The 16,787-nt window shown below is 42.1% G+C and overlaps 1 protein-coding gene across 1 annotated transcript in view; it reads left to right on the forward strand.

Annotated features, from left to right (window-relative positions):
- babam2 (BRISC and BRCA1 A complex member 2) overlaps window positions 1–16,787 on the forward strand; it is a 183,674-nt gene that overhangs the window by 54,768 nt on the left and 112,119 nt on the right. The window contains exons 5-6 of the mRNA XM_035752769.1: window positions 6,956–7,150; window positions 8,726–8,800. Of these exons, the coding sequence (XP_035608662.1) occupies window positions 6,956–7,150; window positions 8,726–8,800 (270 nt within the window). The remainder of the gene's footprint in view (window positions 1–6,955; window positions 7,151–8,725; window positions 8,801–16,787) is intronic.

The following is a 16,787-nucleotide window of genomic DNA, read 5'->3' on the forward strand; positions in this document are numbered from 1 at the left end:
CAGGGTGTTGTCCAGGATCACGCCAAGGTTCTTAGCGCTCTGGGAGGAGGACACAATGGAGTTGTCAACCGTGATGGCGAGATCATGGAACGGGCAGTCCTTCCCGGTAGGAAGAGCAGCTACGTCTTGCCGAGGTTCAGCTTGAGGTGGTGATCCGTCATCCACACTGATATGACTGCCAGACATGCAGAGATGCGATTCGCCACCTGGTCATCAGAAGGGGGAAAGGAGAAGATTAATTGTGTGTCGTCTGCATAGCAATGATAGGAGAGACCATTTGAGGTTATGACAGAGCCAAGTGACTTGGTGTATAGCGAGAATAGGAGAGGGCCTAGAACAGAGCCCTGGGGGACACCAGTGGTGAGAGCGCGTGGTGAGGAGACAGATTCTCGCCACGCCACCTGGTAGGAGCGACCTGTCAGGTAGGACGCAATCAAGCGTGGGCCGCGCCGGAGATGCCCAACTCGGAGAGGGTGGAGAGGAGGATCTGATGGTTCACAGTATCGAAGGCAGCTGATAGGTCTAGAAGGATGAGAGCAGAGGAGAGAGAGTTAGCTTTAGCAGTGCGGAGCGCCTCCGTGATACAGAGAAGAGCAGTCTCAATTGAATGACTAGTCTTGAAACCTGACTGATTTGGATCAAGAAGGTCATTCTGAGAGAGATAGCGGGAGAGCTGACCAAGGACCAATATATATATATATATATATATATATATATATATATATATATATATAGATACACGTGTGTGTATATATATTCATGTATATGTATATATATGAAAATATGTATGTATGTATGTATGTATGTATGTATGTATGTATGTATGTATGTATGTATGTATGTATGTATGTGTGTATATATCTACATGTATCTATGTATGTATGTATGTATGTGTGTATGTATATACAGTGCCTTGTGAAAGTATTCGGCCCCCTTGAACTTTGCAACCTTTTGCCACATTTCAGGCTTCAAACATAAAGATATAAAACAGTATTTTTTTGTGAAGAATCAACAACAAGTGGGACACAATCATGAAGTGGAACGACATTTATTGGATATTTCAAACTTTTTTAACAAATCAAAAACTGAAAATTGGGCGTGCAAAATTATTCAGCCCCTTTACTTTCAGTGCAGCAAACTCCCTCCAGAAGTTCAGTGAGGATCTCTGAATGAATATCCAATGTTGACTTAAATGACTAATGATGATAAATACAATCCACCTGTGTGTAATCAAGTCTCCGTATAAATGCACCTGCACTGTGATAGTCTCAGAGGTCCGTTAAAAGCGCAGAGAGCATCATGAAGAACAAGGAACACACCAGGCAGGTCCGAGATACTGTTGTGAAGAAGTTTAAAGCCGAGATTTGGATACAAAAAGATTTCCCAAGCTTTAAACATCCCAAGGAGCACTGTGCAAGCGATAATATTGAAATGGAAGGAGTATCAGACCACTGCAAATCTACCAAGACCTGGCCATCCCTCTAAACTTTCAGCTCATACAAGGAGAAGACTGATCAGAGATGCAGCCAAGAGGCCCATGATCACTCTGGATGAACTGCAGAGATCTACAGGTGAGGTGGGAGACTCTGTCCATAGGACAACAATCAGTCGTATATTGCACAAATCTGGCCTTTATGGAAGAGTGGCAAGAAGAAAGCCATTTCTTAAAGATATCCATAAAAAGTGTCATTTTAAAGTTTGCCACAAGCCACCTGGGAGACACACCAAACATGTGGAAGAAGGTGCTCTGGTCAGATGAAACCAAAATTGAACTTTTTGGCAACAATGCAAAACGTTATGTTTGGCGTAAAAGCAACACAGCTAATCACCCTGAACACACCATCCCCACTGTCAAACATGGTGGTGGCAGCATCATGGTTTGGGCCTGCTTTTCTTCAGCAGGGACAGGGAAGATGGTTAAAATTGATGGGAAGATGGATGGAGCCAAATACAGGACCATTCTGGAAGAAAACCTGATGGAGTCTGCAAAAGACCTGAGACTGGGACGGAGATTTGTCTTCCAACAAGACAATGATCCAAAACATAAAGCAAAATCTACAATGGAATGGTTCAAAAATAAACATATCCAGGTGTTAGAATGGCCAAGTCAAAGTCCAGACCTGAATCCAATCGAGAATCTGTGGAAAGAAATGAAAACTGCTGTTCACAAATGCTCACCATCCAACCTCACTGAGCTCGAGCTGTTTTGCAAGGAGGAATGGAAAAAAATGTCAGTCTCTCGATGTGCAAAACTGATAGAGACATACCCCAAGCGACTTACAGCTGTAATCACAGCAAAAGGTGGCGCTACAAAGTATTAACTTAAGGGGGCTGAATAATTTTGCACGCCCAATTTTTCAGTTTTTGATTTGTTAAAAAAGTTTGAAATATCCAATAAATGTCGTTCCACTTCATGATTGTGTCCCACTTGTTGTTGATTCTTCACAAATAAATACAGTTTTATATTGTTATGTTTGAAGCCTGAAATGTGGTAAAAGGTCGCAAAGTTCAAGGGGGCCGAATACTTTCGCACGGCACTGTATATATATCTATACGTGTGTGTATATATATTCATGTATATGTATACATATGAAAATACGTATATGTATGTATGTATGTACATATATATATATGTATGTATACACTGCCGATTTTGCAGCTTTTCCTAATTACAAAGCATGTAGAGGTCTGTAATTTTATCATAGGTACACTTCAACTATGAGAGACGGAATCTAAAACAAAAATCCAGAAAATCACATTGTATGATTTTTAAGTCATTAATTTGCATTTTATCGCATGACATAAGTACTGTGTGTATATATATATACACACACACACATACTACATACATATGTATGTATATGTGTGTATGTATATTGAAAAAAGTTCAAACAAAACAGTTTGAAAAGATTGTTTTAGTTTCCCCCTCTCTCTCCCTTCCCTCCTCAGGGAAGTTTCAGTGATATGTGATGTCACAATCCTGACACAGCACTTCCTCTCTGTCCCTCCTCAGTTTCAGCTCGTTCCTGCCTCTGGGCCATCTTGCTGCCTCTTTGGACAATGCCCGTCCTTGTTTGCATCTCCCCCATATTTCGGGAAGCCCGACATTGCTGGTAACCACTCGCAGGTCATGATGATGAGGTCACCGGTACTGAATGGCCTGCCTTTGCCCTCTGCTTCCCTGTTCGATTCCAGGAGGAGGGGTGTGGTCCAATAGGAAACAATGGAAGCTTTCTTCTGATGTGATATGGACAGACTGACATAGACAGACAGACTTACAGACAGCCGAGTAGATAAGTTGATAGAGGTCAAAGACTGGCCTTGTGTCATCATTACTCCCCAATGCATCTGGGTTGGTATGGGCTACTTTTGGGACCTATGGCCCTCCTTATCCACACACTCATGTTCATAGTCGTTGCTTTATCTATACATTCGCTCTACAACTGGACTGACCTATGGCCGTTTGACAGAACTGCAATACAACACGCCAAAGAAACGGAGTGATGCATACAAACCGCACCATGAGCAGGGAATACACATTGGACCAGCTGCCATCAGATTGGAATTGTGGTTATGTCTTTACCGGTTATGTCATGACTCAGTTGTTTGTTGTTGTCTAGTCACATTTTGGCCACTTGGCTTGGATCCAGCTTTCAGAAGGGGTCAGTGACAGGTTTTGCTTTCACTTCTTCACTTCTTCACGGGAGCTTTTAGGGTTGTGTTCTTGGACTTCACCAGAGTTGAGATCCGTTGGATTTCCATACCAGAGAAGAATTTAAACTTCGATATAAGTGTGTCTATTGAATTCAAGCCTGGATTGACCGGTTTTGAAATGGAACTGACCTGAACCGATCAAATCAAATCAAATTTTATTTGTCACATACACATGGTTTGCAGATGTTAATGCGAGTGTAGCGAAATGCTTGTGCTTCTAGTTCCGACAATGCAGTAATAACCAACAAGTAATCCAGCTAACAATTCCAAAACTACTACCTTATAGACACAAGTGTAAGGGGATAAAGAATATGTACATAAAGATATATGAGTGAGTGATGGTACAGAGCGGCATAGGCAAGATACAGTAGATGGTATTGAGTGCAGTATATACATATGAGATGAGTATGTAAACAAAGTGGCATAGTTAAAGTGGCTAGTGATACATGTATTACATCAAGTTGCAGTAGATGATATAGAGTACAGTATATACATATACATATGAGATGAATAATGTAGGGTATGTAAACATTATATTAGGTAGCATTGTTTAAAGTGGCTAGTGATATATTTTACATCATTTCCCATCAATTCCCATTATTAAAGTGGCTGGAGTTGAGTCAGTGTGTTGGCAGCAGCCACTCAATGTTAGTGGTGGCTGTTTAACAGTCTGATGGCCTTGAGATAGAAGCTGTTTTTCAGTCTCTCGGTCCCAGCTTTGATGCACCTGTACTGACCTCGCCTTCTGGATGATAGCGGGGTGAACAGGCAGTGGCTCGGGTGGTTGTTGTCCTTGATGATCTTTATTGCCTTCCTGTGACATCGGGTGGTGTAGGTGTCCTGGAGGGCAGGTAGTTTGCCCCCGGTGATGCGTTGTGCAGACCTCACTACCCTCTGGAGAGCCTTACGGTTGTGGGCGGAGCAGTTCCTGTACCAGGCGGTGATACAGCCGACAGGATGCTCTCGATTGTGCATCTGTAGAAGTTTGTGAGTGCTTTTGGTGACAAGCCAAATTTATTCAGCCTCCTGAGGTTGAAGAGGCGCTGCTGCGCCTTCTTCACGATGCTGTCTGTGTGGGTGGACCAATTCAGTTTGTCTGTGATGTGTATGCCGAGGAACTTAAAACTTACTCCCCTCTCCACTACTTTTCCATCAATGTGGATAGGGGGGTGTTCCCTCTGCTGTTTCCTGAAGTCCACAATCATCTCCTTAGTTTTGTTGACGTTGAGTGTGAGGTTATTTTCCTGACACCACACTCCGAGGGCCCTCACCTCCTCCCTGTAGGCCGTCTCGTCGTTGTTGGTAATCAAGCCTACCACTGTTGTGTCGTCCGCAAACTTGATGATTGAGTTGGAGGCGTGCGTGGCCACGCAGTCGTGGGTGAACAGGGAGTACAGGAGAGGGCTCAGAACACACCCTTGTGGGGCCCCAGTGTTGAGGATCAGCGGGGTGGAAATGTTGTTGCCTACCCTCACCACCTGGGGACGGCCCGTCAGGAAGTCCAGTACCCAGTTGTACAGGGCGGGGTCGAGACCCAGGGTCTCGAGCTTGATGACGAGCTTGGAGGGCACTAGGGTGTTAAATGCCGAGCTGTAGTCGATGAACATCATTCTCACATAGGTATTCCTCTTGTCCAGGTGGGTTAGGGCAGTGTGCAGTGTGGTTGAGATTGCATCGTCTGTGGACCTATTTGGGCGGTAAGCAAATTGGAGTGGGTCTAGGGTGTCAGGTAGGGTGGAGGTGATATGGTCCTTGACTAGTCTCTAAAAGCACTTCATGATGACGGAAGTGAGTGCTACGGGGCGGTAGTCGTTGCTCTCTAAGACAAGGCTCACTGAAGCGAGGATAAATTATGTTGAAAAAAAAACAAGAGCACTGTCATTTAAAAATCCAAAAAGTGTGACAAACTCAGTCACTGCCACTGTTTTCACACTCGTATGCCACATTTTGAACTATTGAGTTTCCTCTACTATTCAAAGTAAGTCGACAGTAGACCCCTGCGTAGTGCCTAGTTGCCTCTAGGCTCAGTCGTCCATTTGTGTTTATTTGGCTGACATGTTTCCTGCAGTTTGTTTTCACACAGTGTCACTCAAATTAAAATGTTGTATTTTTATTCCTCATACGTCAGTAAACAATTACCCCCCTTCAGAGGGTGCAATAACATCCTGTTTTGTATAATTAGGCCAGTGGAAGATGTTGTGTAACAATGCTTACCGATTCGTGACAGGTGGTTGCTTGTTTATGCCTTTTACTTTTTTACTGCACATTTGCATACCTGTTGTCAGCTTCAGTCAGTGAGATCAGGAGAATTTGGCATTGTTCATGCAAATGCCCTGTTTGTGAGAGGAGAGTTATCGCAAATGTACAATGGACTGTTCAGACACGCAAGGGTCGCTCTGTCCACTACTCAAAATAGCGTACACTGCATGTAACTGGAACTCAAAATGCACTCAACATGTTTAATTTAATGATCAGGAGTGTCCTAACAACACCCGGAGTATATTTTTCCCCCTCTCTGTCGTCTAAATGGAAAATATTCCATTTGTGGCTCACAAAGTCCAGTCTTTGATGCCTAACCAAACCATTGTGTACCAAAAACGTTGGAGCGCCAAAAAAATATTGGCCAGGTCCCTGCTATCCTTATCCGCTTCCTTGTAACAATGCTCCTTCCCATCACTAACATTTGTCTTGGTAACTTTCCTCTCCTCCTTTTTGAGCCACTTCTTTCAACCATTTTGCCAAATGAGGTCAGATATATCGCAATGGGGGTGGGAATGATCAAAGGATTCACTGCGAACCGACGCAGCTCTGTGTCGCTTCAGGAAATCCTGTGGCGATGTCATGTTCCTGCGATGCAGGAAGAGGAGCGGGGGTAAATGGGATAGTTTGGGATTATTCCCGTAATGGATGGCAATGGGGCTCTAGTGAACCATTGGGGCTCTTTCCTCGCCATTGTGTTTTCAATTCCTTTCCTCGTTTCAATTGATTTCGCTCCTCTTACATGGCTAGCGTAGATGGCCTCTAGTGTAGATGAAATTAAGTCAGTGCCTCAAAGGATAGTTCTCTGCAGTTAGATACCAGAATGGATAACATAGATCATGAACTGAGACTATATCGTCCCAAAATGAACATGCTTTGAGTTGTATACTCTTTCAGACATTTTGTTCAAGTTATTTTGTTCTCTTTGCGCCAAGGTCTAAACAATAACCCCTCTTAATAACCTCTCACTCTCTCTCTCCAGCACCTGGTCCAGTGGGATGCGGGGGACCCGGAGTGCCTGCTTCAGCTGGTGAAGGAGCTTATCCAGCAGTACCACCAGTACCAGTGCCAGCGTCTGCGCGAGAGCTCCCGACTGCTCTTCGAGTACGACAGCCTGCTCGAGGACCCCAACTACAGCCGCAGCATGGAGATCTACGCCGGGCACAAGAACAGCTGGGTACGCTACTTGATACAGCCACGTCACAGGGCATGGTAACATCCACCCAGAGTTGTGCCTAGTATGAGGCTCAGCATTCAGCTTCTCTTTTTTTGAAATATTTTTGCACACTGATTATTTAAAAGTTTTGCACTGGTTTAATTTTGTGGACGGACTGATATGAGGCTATAGTTCTCTTGATTCTCTCCAACATTTGACCCCCACATCTAAACCTCATCCTATCTAAACCTATATAAATTGCAGCACCTACACCCGGACATAATGTAGACCTACACCGGCAGTTCAGCTGGCGACATGGTTAATAAATTCACAGCAGTGAAGTGAATGTCGCTGTCACTGAACCACCTTGTGAAAGGGCGGATTATGCTCGGTGAGGGTGTGGCGCCCCAAGCATGTTTCAAAGCAAGGCCGTGTGTACATGTCTGTGTGTGTCTGTGTCTGTGTGTGTGTGTGTGTGTGTGTGTGTGTGTGTGTGTGTGTGTGTGTGTGTGTGTGTGTGTGTGTGTGTGTGTGTGTGTGTGTGTGTGTGTGTGTGTGTGTGTGACACACTCCCTAACTAACCTACTACTTTTATGAAATAGAAGGTCTTCTATATGTGCCTTGATGGGAAAGGATGATGTTTAGGAACATTTCAATGTGTGCATGTGAAATTTCTGTCTTTGCAGATGAGGTTTGCCTCTGAAGGAGGTGGTTAGGGTTGGTGTGGTCTGTGGGGTAACAGACAGTGATATGTTTAAGATGGCTTTATTGTTCTACATCTCTTAATTCCTTTAGTCGTATATTAGTTCATCTGCGTTATTTAGACATTTTTACATAATTTTTATTGGAAAAATTGTTAGACATTCTCCGGAACTTACAGTATTTTTTTTAAACCTCTAGCTTTGGGCTGGATGTGTTGATGTGTAGTTCATACATGCAGAATGGCTGTTTTGCCTCAATTAGCCACAATATCCCTAGTTTTGAAAGCGACTGTTTTAATGGAAGCTGTGCTGCGCCATTTTCTCCTATGTGGGCCAGCCCCTTAGCAATTTGAGTTTGAAGCGAGCCAATGAGCTTTCAGCCCCTCACCATTTGAGTGACAGCTAGAAAGATGCACACACAGCAGAGCGAGAGAGAGTAATGACGCGGTGCACATATCTGCACATATGTGACGTAGTATGCAATTTTCGGGGACCACTTTTGTCTCGTGAGTGCTACTTTCAGAACTACTGGCTAAAAAGTATCTATTTCAATGGATTGATCATTTTTTCTAGACTAAAAATACAATTAACCTTTTAGACCTAGCTAGTCAGCAAATTAACCACATTGAAAATCCATAGGATCAATAGCTCCCTAAAATCAGGAAAGAAATATCTCTAATTCGTCCAAAAATCGTCCCTTTAAGACAGATAGATGAGATCTATTCAAACAGGTTCTGAAATCTCATTTGCAATTCACTCATCTGTAGCCATCCCTAATCATTCCCATGCAGTGTGCCTGTGTTGTTTCAATATGACCTGTGTGTTACCCTGTGTGCCTGTCTGTTCTCCATCTGTACACGGTGTGATGTTCTTTTCCTTGCCTCTCGTGTTCCAGACGGGGGAGTTCTCCGCTCGCTTCCTGCTCAAGCTCCCTGTGGACTTCAACAACATCCCTGTCTATCTCCTCAAGGTAACCAACCAACCAACATCCCCCCCTTCATACATGTGCTCACACACACACGCGCAAAGGAATATGCGTGCGTGCATGAAAAGGCAAAACATCACTGTATGCCTTTAAGCATGCAGCACAGCAGATATATACAGGGCTAGAACGAACTGTGTGTAGTATTGTGTGTGTGTGTGCCTTCTCAATCTGTATGTATCTATTCAATCTTTGTGTGTTCAGTGTGTGCGCAGCCCCGTACACATACAGCCACTGGTCGCCAGGGCTGTGAGTTGACTAATCAGCAGCCCGTCACTTCCTATCAGCTTTTAGCTGAGTGGTGTCTGCAGGCTGCGCAGACCAAGCTCTCTTTCTCTCCCTCCCTCCATCGCTCTCTCTCTCCCTCTCTCTCTCCCCCACTCCGTCTTTTCACTGCGTGTGGTTGTGCAGCTAAGCCTCGGGAGGCCCAAGCTCGCTGGCCTTTTCCAGCTCGCGACGTGTTTGTGAGAAGAAATGATGTTAAACATAAGGAAAACAGCAGCAGTCATCAGCATCACCGGCCTTTCGTCCCCCATGTCTCTCACTGAAACGCGACAGTCTCTCTTTAGACTCAGTTAGTGGACTATCTTATCCCTTTAAAAAAAAAACAGCCAACTTTAGCGTTCCGGCAACTTTTTTCGGACTTTTCTTTATATCTGAAAAGTATCGTCGGCGACAAAACCTGAACTTTTATCCATGCCAAACAACGTAGTTATAATTGCGGTAATGTATTTAAATGTCCCACCAACCCCTCAGTAAAAACGTCGCCTTTCATCTTACCGTCTTTGGCACGCATTTAATCACATTGTTGTCTGACATCACACTTGTCCTTGTCATTATGGAAAAGTATAAACACAAAAACGGCAGTCTGCTTGTCATTGCAGCAGCCTAATCCAAAGAATGAATCCTGTTCATTTTTTTGCACCTGAAAACACATCTGTTTAAAATGTTAGGATAGCTATGTCAATCTAGCAAGCCAGGCAAGTAAAAGCAACTTTTTAGAAAACGTTTTGGTTTTGGCATGTTATTCAACTTTATCTAGCCAGCTCATAATTACCAGAACATATCAGACAACATTTAGAGTTTAACTGTCGCCAACCTTTTATTACCCATAAGGAAAATGAACACATTACAAGGTAATTGTTTACAAGTATGGCGAGCTGCTAACTGTGTTGTGAACGTGAAGAAATGAAAGCAGTGCATGTCAGGTTACCAGGACAGTCGCAACAACAGGGTCAAAGTGTAATGTCTCTTGCTCAGGTGCGGCTAAACAATGGCTATATAAATGGTGAATGCTGACAAGAATGTGGTAAAAATGTGGCTGTTTGAAGGGGACCATATAAACATTGCCCAATCCTTTTTTCAGGCAACGTACTGCAAATCCTTTGTGAATCAGCTATCTGTCTACAGAAGCAGGATATGTGCATACACTGAAGTCCATAGACGTGGCTTCGTTGGTAGAGCATTGTACTTGCACGTCAGCGTCGTGGGGTTTGGTTCCCACTGGGGTCACCCATGCTAAAATGTATACATGCATTACATTGTTGTGTCATTGGTGTTAGTCTTTTAGGTATGTGCCTACTTTTTAAAAGCCGTTGTCTGTGTCCCCACCTGGTATTGTCCCCAAGCCAGATAGGCATGTCAACAACATGCGAGCCCTGTGGGAAGGAGTTTTGTAGGCACTAACATAACATTTTTGAAAGAAAGTTGATTTATTGACAAAGCTATCAACAAGGTCCCTATTTCTGCCATCATATCATATTCATAGGCAATCACACTTATGGGTTAGCGGTTTTCTGTTCAAACTTTTTTAATTGTTTTAAATCATATAATTTCAAGTGAATGCAGAATATGGTGCTATTGCGCAAAGACGTTCTATCTATGGCAGTCATAGATACAGTAGGCTTTGTGTAATGAAAGCTGTGATTTTCTCAATCAGTCCATTTTTGTGAAGCTGTCTAATATCTGTTGTTGGGGCAGTGGTGTAGTGCTTTTTGTTTTTAGGTACAGCAGCACAATAATTTTCTTTTTTGCATAATTTCCTAATGAAAGTTGGTACCCACATGTAGCTTATTGTATGATATAATTTTAGAATATACATACAGTGCCTTAGGAAAGTATTCAGATCCCTTGAATTTTTCCACATTTTGTTACGTTACTGCTGTATTCTAGAATTGATTAAATAAATACAAATTCTCAGCAATCTACACACAATAACCCATAATGACAAAGCGATACGTTTAAAAAAAATTTTTTTTGCAAATGTTTTAAAATTCAAAAACAATTGCTATGAGACTCTAAATTGAGCTCATGTGCATCCTGTTTCCATTGATCATCATTGAAATGGTTCCACAACTTGATTGGAGTCCACCTGTGGTAAATTCAATTGATTGGACATGATTTGTAAAGGCACACACCTGTCTATATAAGTCTCCACAGTTGACAGTACATGTCAGAACAAAAACCAAGCCATAAGGTTGAATGATATGTACGTAGAGCTCCAAGACAGGATTGTGTTGAGGCACAGATCTGGGGAAGGGTTCCAAAACATTTCTGCAGCATTGAATGTCCCAAGATCACATTGTCCTCCATCATTCTTAAATGGAAGAAGTTTGGAACCACCAAGACTCTTCTTAGAGCTGGTCGCCCTGCAAAACTGAGCAATCGGGGGAGATGGGCCTTGGTCAGGGAGGTGATTAAGAACCTGAATTATCACTCTGACAGAGCTCTAGAGTTCCTCTGTGGAGATAGGAGAAACTTCCAGAAGGACAACCATCTCTGCAGCACTCCACCAATCAGGCCTTTATGGTAAAGTGGCCAGATGGAAGCCACTACTCAGTAAAAGGCACATGACAGCCTGCTTGGAGTTTGCCAAAAGGCACCTAGACTCTCAGACCATGAGAAACAAGATTCTGTGTCTGATGAAACTAATATTGAACTCTTTGGCCTGAATGCCAAGCGTCATATCTGAAGGAAACCTGGCAGCATCCCTACGGTAAAGCATGGTGGTGGCAGCATCATGTTGTGAGGGTGTTTTTCAGCGGCAGGGACTGGGAGACTAGTCAGGATCGAGTCAAAGATGAACGATGCAAAGTACAGAGAGATCATCGATGAAAATCTGCTCCAGAGCACTCAGGACCTCAGACTGGAGCAAAGATTAAGCACCCTAAACACACAGCCAAGACAATGCAGGAATGGCTTTGTGGCATGTCTCTGACTGTCCTTGAGTGGCCCAGCCAGAGCCCGAACTTGAACCCGATCGAACATCTCTGGAGAGACATGAAAATAGCTGTGCAGCGACTCTCCCCATCCAACCTGACAGAGCTTGAAAGGCTCTGCAGAGAAGAATGGGAGAAACTCCCCAAATACAGTTGTGCAAAGCTTGTAGCCTCATACCCAAGTAAATTCGAGGCTGTAATTGCTGCCAAAGGTGCTTCAAGAAAGTACTGAGTAAAGGGTCTGAATGCTTAAGTAAATGTGATATTTCTGGTTTTATATTTTAATAATTTTTCTAAAATTTCGAAAAACATGTTTTTGCTTTGTCATTATGGGATATTGTGTGTAGATTGATGAGGGGAAAAAACAAGTTAATCAATTTTAGAACAAGGCTGTAACCTAACAAAATGTGGAAAAAGTCAAGTGGTCTGAATACTTTACGAAGGCACTGTAGCCTATAATGCATCATCCAAATGTAACAATTTCCTATGCCTACACAGTAGAAATAGTGACTCAAAAAAATAAAAATAATTCTAAAACAGCAAGTTAGGCCTACCTAATTATATATAAGGCCATCACTGTCAATTGTGAATGATAATTCTTCACATTTTACGGGTGAAATTCAAATGCTGCATCTGCATGCCAACCATTTGATCCGATCAGTTTCATGGTAATGTGCATTTCGATCGTATTCTTCTTTAATGATGTAAGTAGCCTACTGTTTGATAATATAATTTTCGAGCAGAGGGAGCATATTATCCAAGCATATTAAAGCCTAGTGGTGCACACTGTTGAATTCTGGCCCCATGAGATTATTTTTTTGTAGTTAAAAATATATATATTTAAATATCAGTGAGTTATACTGAGACCAAGGTCTATTTTACTGATGAGCCCTGAATTACATAAATGACTGAAAATACACACATAAAAATACAAAATGCAAGCAGAAAGAAAAACACTGTCATAATAAACAAAGACATTTGTCAGACACCTGAGCGACCCACGCACTAAGGAGAAATCTTTATCCGTTGTATAGGCCTACTGCAAGTAACCTATTAACAGCCAAGACAGAAAGATCAACACGGTCAGAGACCCACTAAAGCAGCACTGCCCCCTCTAGTCTGAGCTAACCTGACAGAGTTGGTCCAATGAAACCCAAGCCCCCGGATGGGTGAGCATAATATAAGGAATGAGAACCTTGATGACCTTGTACCTGGCCGGTGGGGATTCCGGTGGGGTACCCCCACCCAGGTAGCGGCATTGCTGGCAATCAAATTATTGTGGCCCTGGTGGCACAAAATAATCAAAAAGTCTGACTGCACAGAGATACTTGGGGAAATTATCACAACAGGGGACGTGTGTGTGTGTGTGTGTGTGTGTGTGTGTGTGTGTGTGTGTGTGTGTGTGTGTGTGTGTGTGTGTGTGTGTGTGTGTGTGTGTGTGTGTGTGTGTGTGTGTGTGTGTGTGTGTGTGTGTGTGTGTGTGTGTGCGCGCGCGCGTGCGTTGTGGTGCGCGCGTGCGTGCGTGCGTGCGTGCGTGCGTTTCAGGGTAGGGGGGTGTGTTTGAGCACCATCAGCTAGGACTTGACATTGGTTAATAAAATCTCCCAATTCTTGCTCAATTTTGCATGCCTTCTCAAACAGCTACAGCTGTATATGCATTCGCACATCAAGTTTTCTCTTGAGTTGGGCTTGGGGATGGAATAACTGTTGAACATCTGAGCTTGTTTGGGGGAAGGGTGGGGAGTGTGCGTGATTGCACGTGTGTGTGTGTGTCCCACATCTGTTGCTATAGGGTAATGATGATAAGGACGATACAGGATGAATCACAATAATTGTTTGCCAAAAATAATAATTGCTTGCCGAAAAAAATGTACATTTTGTAATTTCAATCCTGGTTATAGGTAACAATCCTGGTTCTAGGTAACAATCCTGGTTATAGGTAGCAATCCTTGTTATAGGTACAAATATTATTTGTTAATTGTGGAAATTAATTCAGATATGCAAGATTTTTTTATATTTTGTCATTTTATTTTGTATAACTGTATACAATTCAATGGAGGTGAGGGCGTTGGAAATATTTTTGGCAGTTAATCTGCTTTTGTTCTGTGGGTGGCACTGTGTGTTCTTTTAAAAGGATGAGTCCCAATCTCTCAAAAGCCCTAGGATACAGCTGGACAGGGGTGGTCTGCCAGTCACTGGAATGACAATCCAACTTGGGATGGCGGGTGGACTAGTGGAGAACAATTGGAGGTTTTAAAGTAGCAATTCAAATACCATAGTATAGCTATATGGACACTCAATCATTATGGTACTTTTTAATGTTAAGGTTACAAATGTATATTATGATTAATACAATTGAAACTTGTATCTCTTTATGGTAAATGGTGAAATAAGTATAATTGTAATGGCTTAGCAGATAATTAGAAAAGATAAGAGAAGGAATATAATATATTTTGTTTACAGGAAACTCGTTAAACTATTTTAGATGAAGTTGTGTGGCGAAAGAACTAGAGGGGTTGAAATATACTTCTCCCATGGGCAAAGAAACTTAAATTACTCAATGGACCATAAAGAAAATCACACTTCAAACTATCACCCTTGAGGAAATCACAAATATCATGGATATAATGGAACTAGTGGATATATGCAGGCTTAAATATCCTGACTTAGATAAACGGTCTTCTGAGTACATCAAAAAAAGTTTGGTATACCTCAACTAAATGAATTCCAATTGACATGAAATATGTTGGGAGAATGCCAAAAGTCTGCAAAGGTTTTTTTGGTTACTACATGATTTCATGTGTTCTTTCATAGTTTTGATGTCTTCACTATTATTCTACAATAGTTTTAAAAAATGAAGAAAAACCCTGGAATGACTAGGTGTGTCCAAACTTTTGACTGGCACTGTATGTTTCTCAGTTGCCTTAAAAATTGCCAGTCCACTACAGAGTCTTCTTTGCTTTGGCCCAGGCCTGATTTCTCATCTGAATGAGCCCAGATTACTTAACAGAAAACCAAGGGTTAGATCTATCGTTCACTCTGAATTGTTTAAAAGAGGCGTGCTAATCAGGACGGCAGGTAGCCTAGTGGTTAGAGTGTTTGGGCCAATAACCGAAAGGTTGCTAGATCGAATCCCCGTGCTGTCGTCCTGCCCCTGAACATGGCAGTATACTCACTGTTCCTAGGCTGTCAGTGTAAATAAGAATTTGTTCTTAACTGAATTGCCTAGTTAAATAAAAGTAAATAAAATCTGAAATAAATATGTAGGAGACATTTTCTAAAGACAACTCAGGGTTAGGAATAGAGGTCGGAAATCGGAAATCTGTATTTTGGGGCGCTGATTTGCCTATTTAAAAAAATATATTATTTTGTATACCTTTCAGTTAACTAGGCAATTTAGTTAAGAACACATTCTTATTTTCAATGACTGCCTAGGAACAGTGGGTTAACTGCCTTGTTCAGGGGCAGAACGACATATTTTCACCTTGTCAGCTCAGGGGATCCAATATTGCAACCTTACAGTTAACTAGTACAACGCAATAACGGCCTACCTCTCTCTCGTTGCACTCCACAAGGAGACTGCCTGTTACGCGAATGCAGTAAGCCAAGGTAAGTTGCTAGCTAGCATTAAACTTATCTTATAAAAAACAATAAATCATAATCACTAGTTAACTACACATGGTTGATGATATTACTAGATATTATCTAGCGTGTCCTGCGTTGCATATCATCTGATTGAGCATACAAGTATCTAAGTATCTGATTGAGCTGTGGTAGGCAGAAGCAGGCGCGTAAACATTAATTCAAACAGCACTTTAGTGCGTTATGCCAGCAGCTCTTCGTTGTGTGTCAAGCATGGCGCTGTTTATGACTTCAACCCTATCAACTCCTGAGATGAGGCTGGTGTAACCGAAGTGAAATGGCTGGCTAGTTAGCGCGCGCTAATAGCGTTTCAGACGTCACTCGCTCTGAGCCTTCTAGTACTTTTTCCCCTTGCTCTGCATGGGTAACGCTGCTTTGATGGTGGCTGTTGTCGTTATGTTGCTGGTTCGAGCCCAGGGAGGAGCAAGGAGAGGGACGGAAGCTATACTGTTACACTGGCAATACTAAAGTGCCTATAAGAACATCCACTAGTCAAAGGTTAATGAAATGCAAATGGTATAGAGGGAAATAGTCCTATAATTCCTATAATAACTACCACCTAAAACTTCTTACTTGGGAATATTGAAGACTCATGTTAAAAGGAACCACCAGCTTTCATATGTTCTCATGTTCTGAGCAAGGAACTGAAACGTTAGCTTTCTTACAAAGCACATATTGCACTTTTACTTTCTTCTCCAACACTTTGTTTTTGCATTATTTCAACCAAATTGAACATATTCCATTATTTACTTGAGGCTAAATTGATTTTATTTATGTATTAAATTCTATATTCAGTATTGTTGTAATTGTCATTGTTACAAATAAAATAAAAATTTAATCGGCATCGGCTTTTTTGGTCCTCCAATAATCGGCGTTGAAAAATCATAATCGGTCGACCTCTAGTTAGGAATACAGGAAACAGTGGCTAAATCAGAGTAAAACATGTCATGTAAAAACCCTTGAGGATTTGAAATTAATTATATTAGTAAGAATTAAATCAATCAATGAGGAGTTAACAGAGTTTATCACATTTAGCCATATGGGTTTTATGATCAATTGAGTCAGGTTAAAATCAATACATATACTCTTAAATTTATCTGAGGCCTGGGATAGCT

Source organism: Oncorhynchus keta, chromosome 35, assembly GCF_023373465.1.
Source record: "Oncorhynchus keta strain PuntledgeMale-10-30-2019 chromosome 35, Oket_V2, whole genome shotgun sequence".
NCBI classification, from domain to species: Eukaryota; Metazoa; Chordata; class Actinopteri; order Salmoniformes; family Salmonidae; genus Oncorhynchus; species Oncorhynchus keta.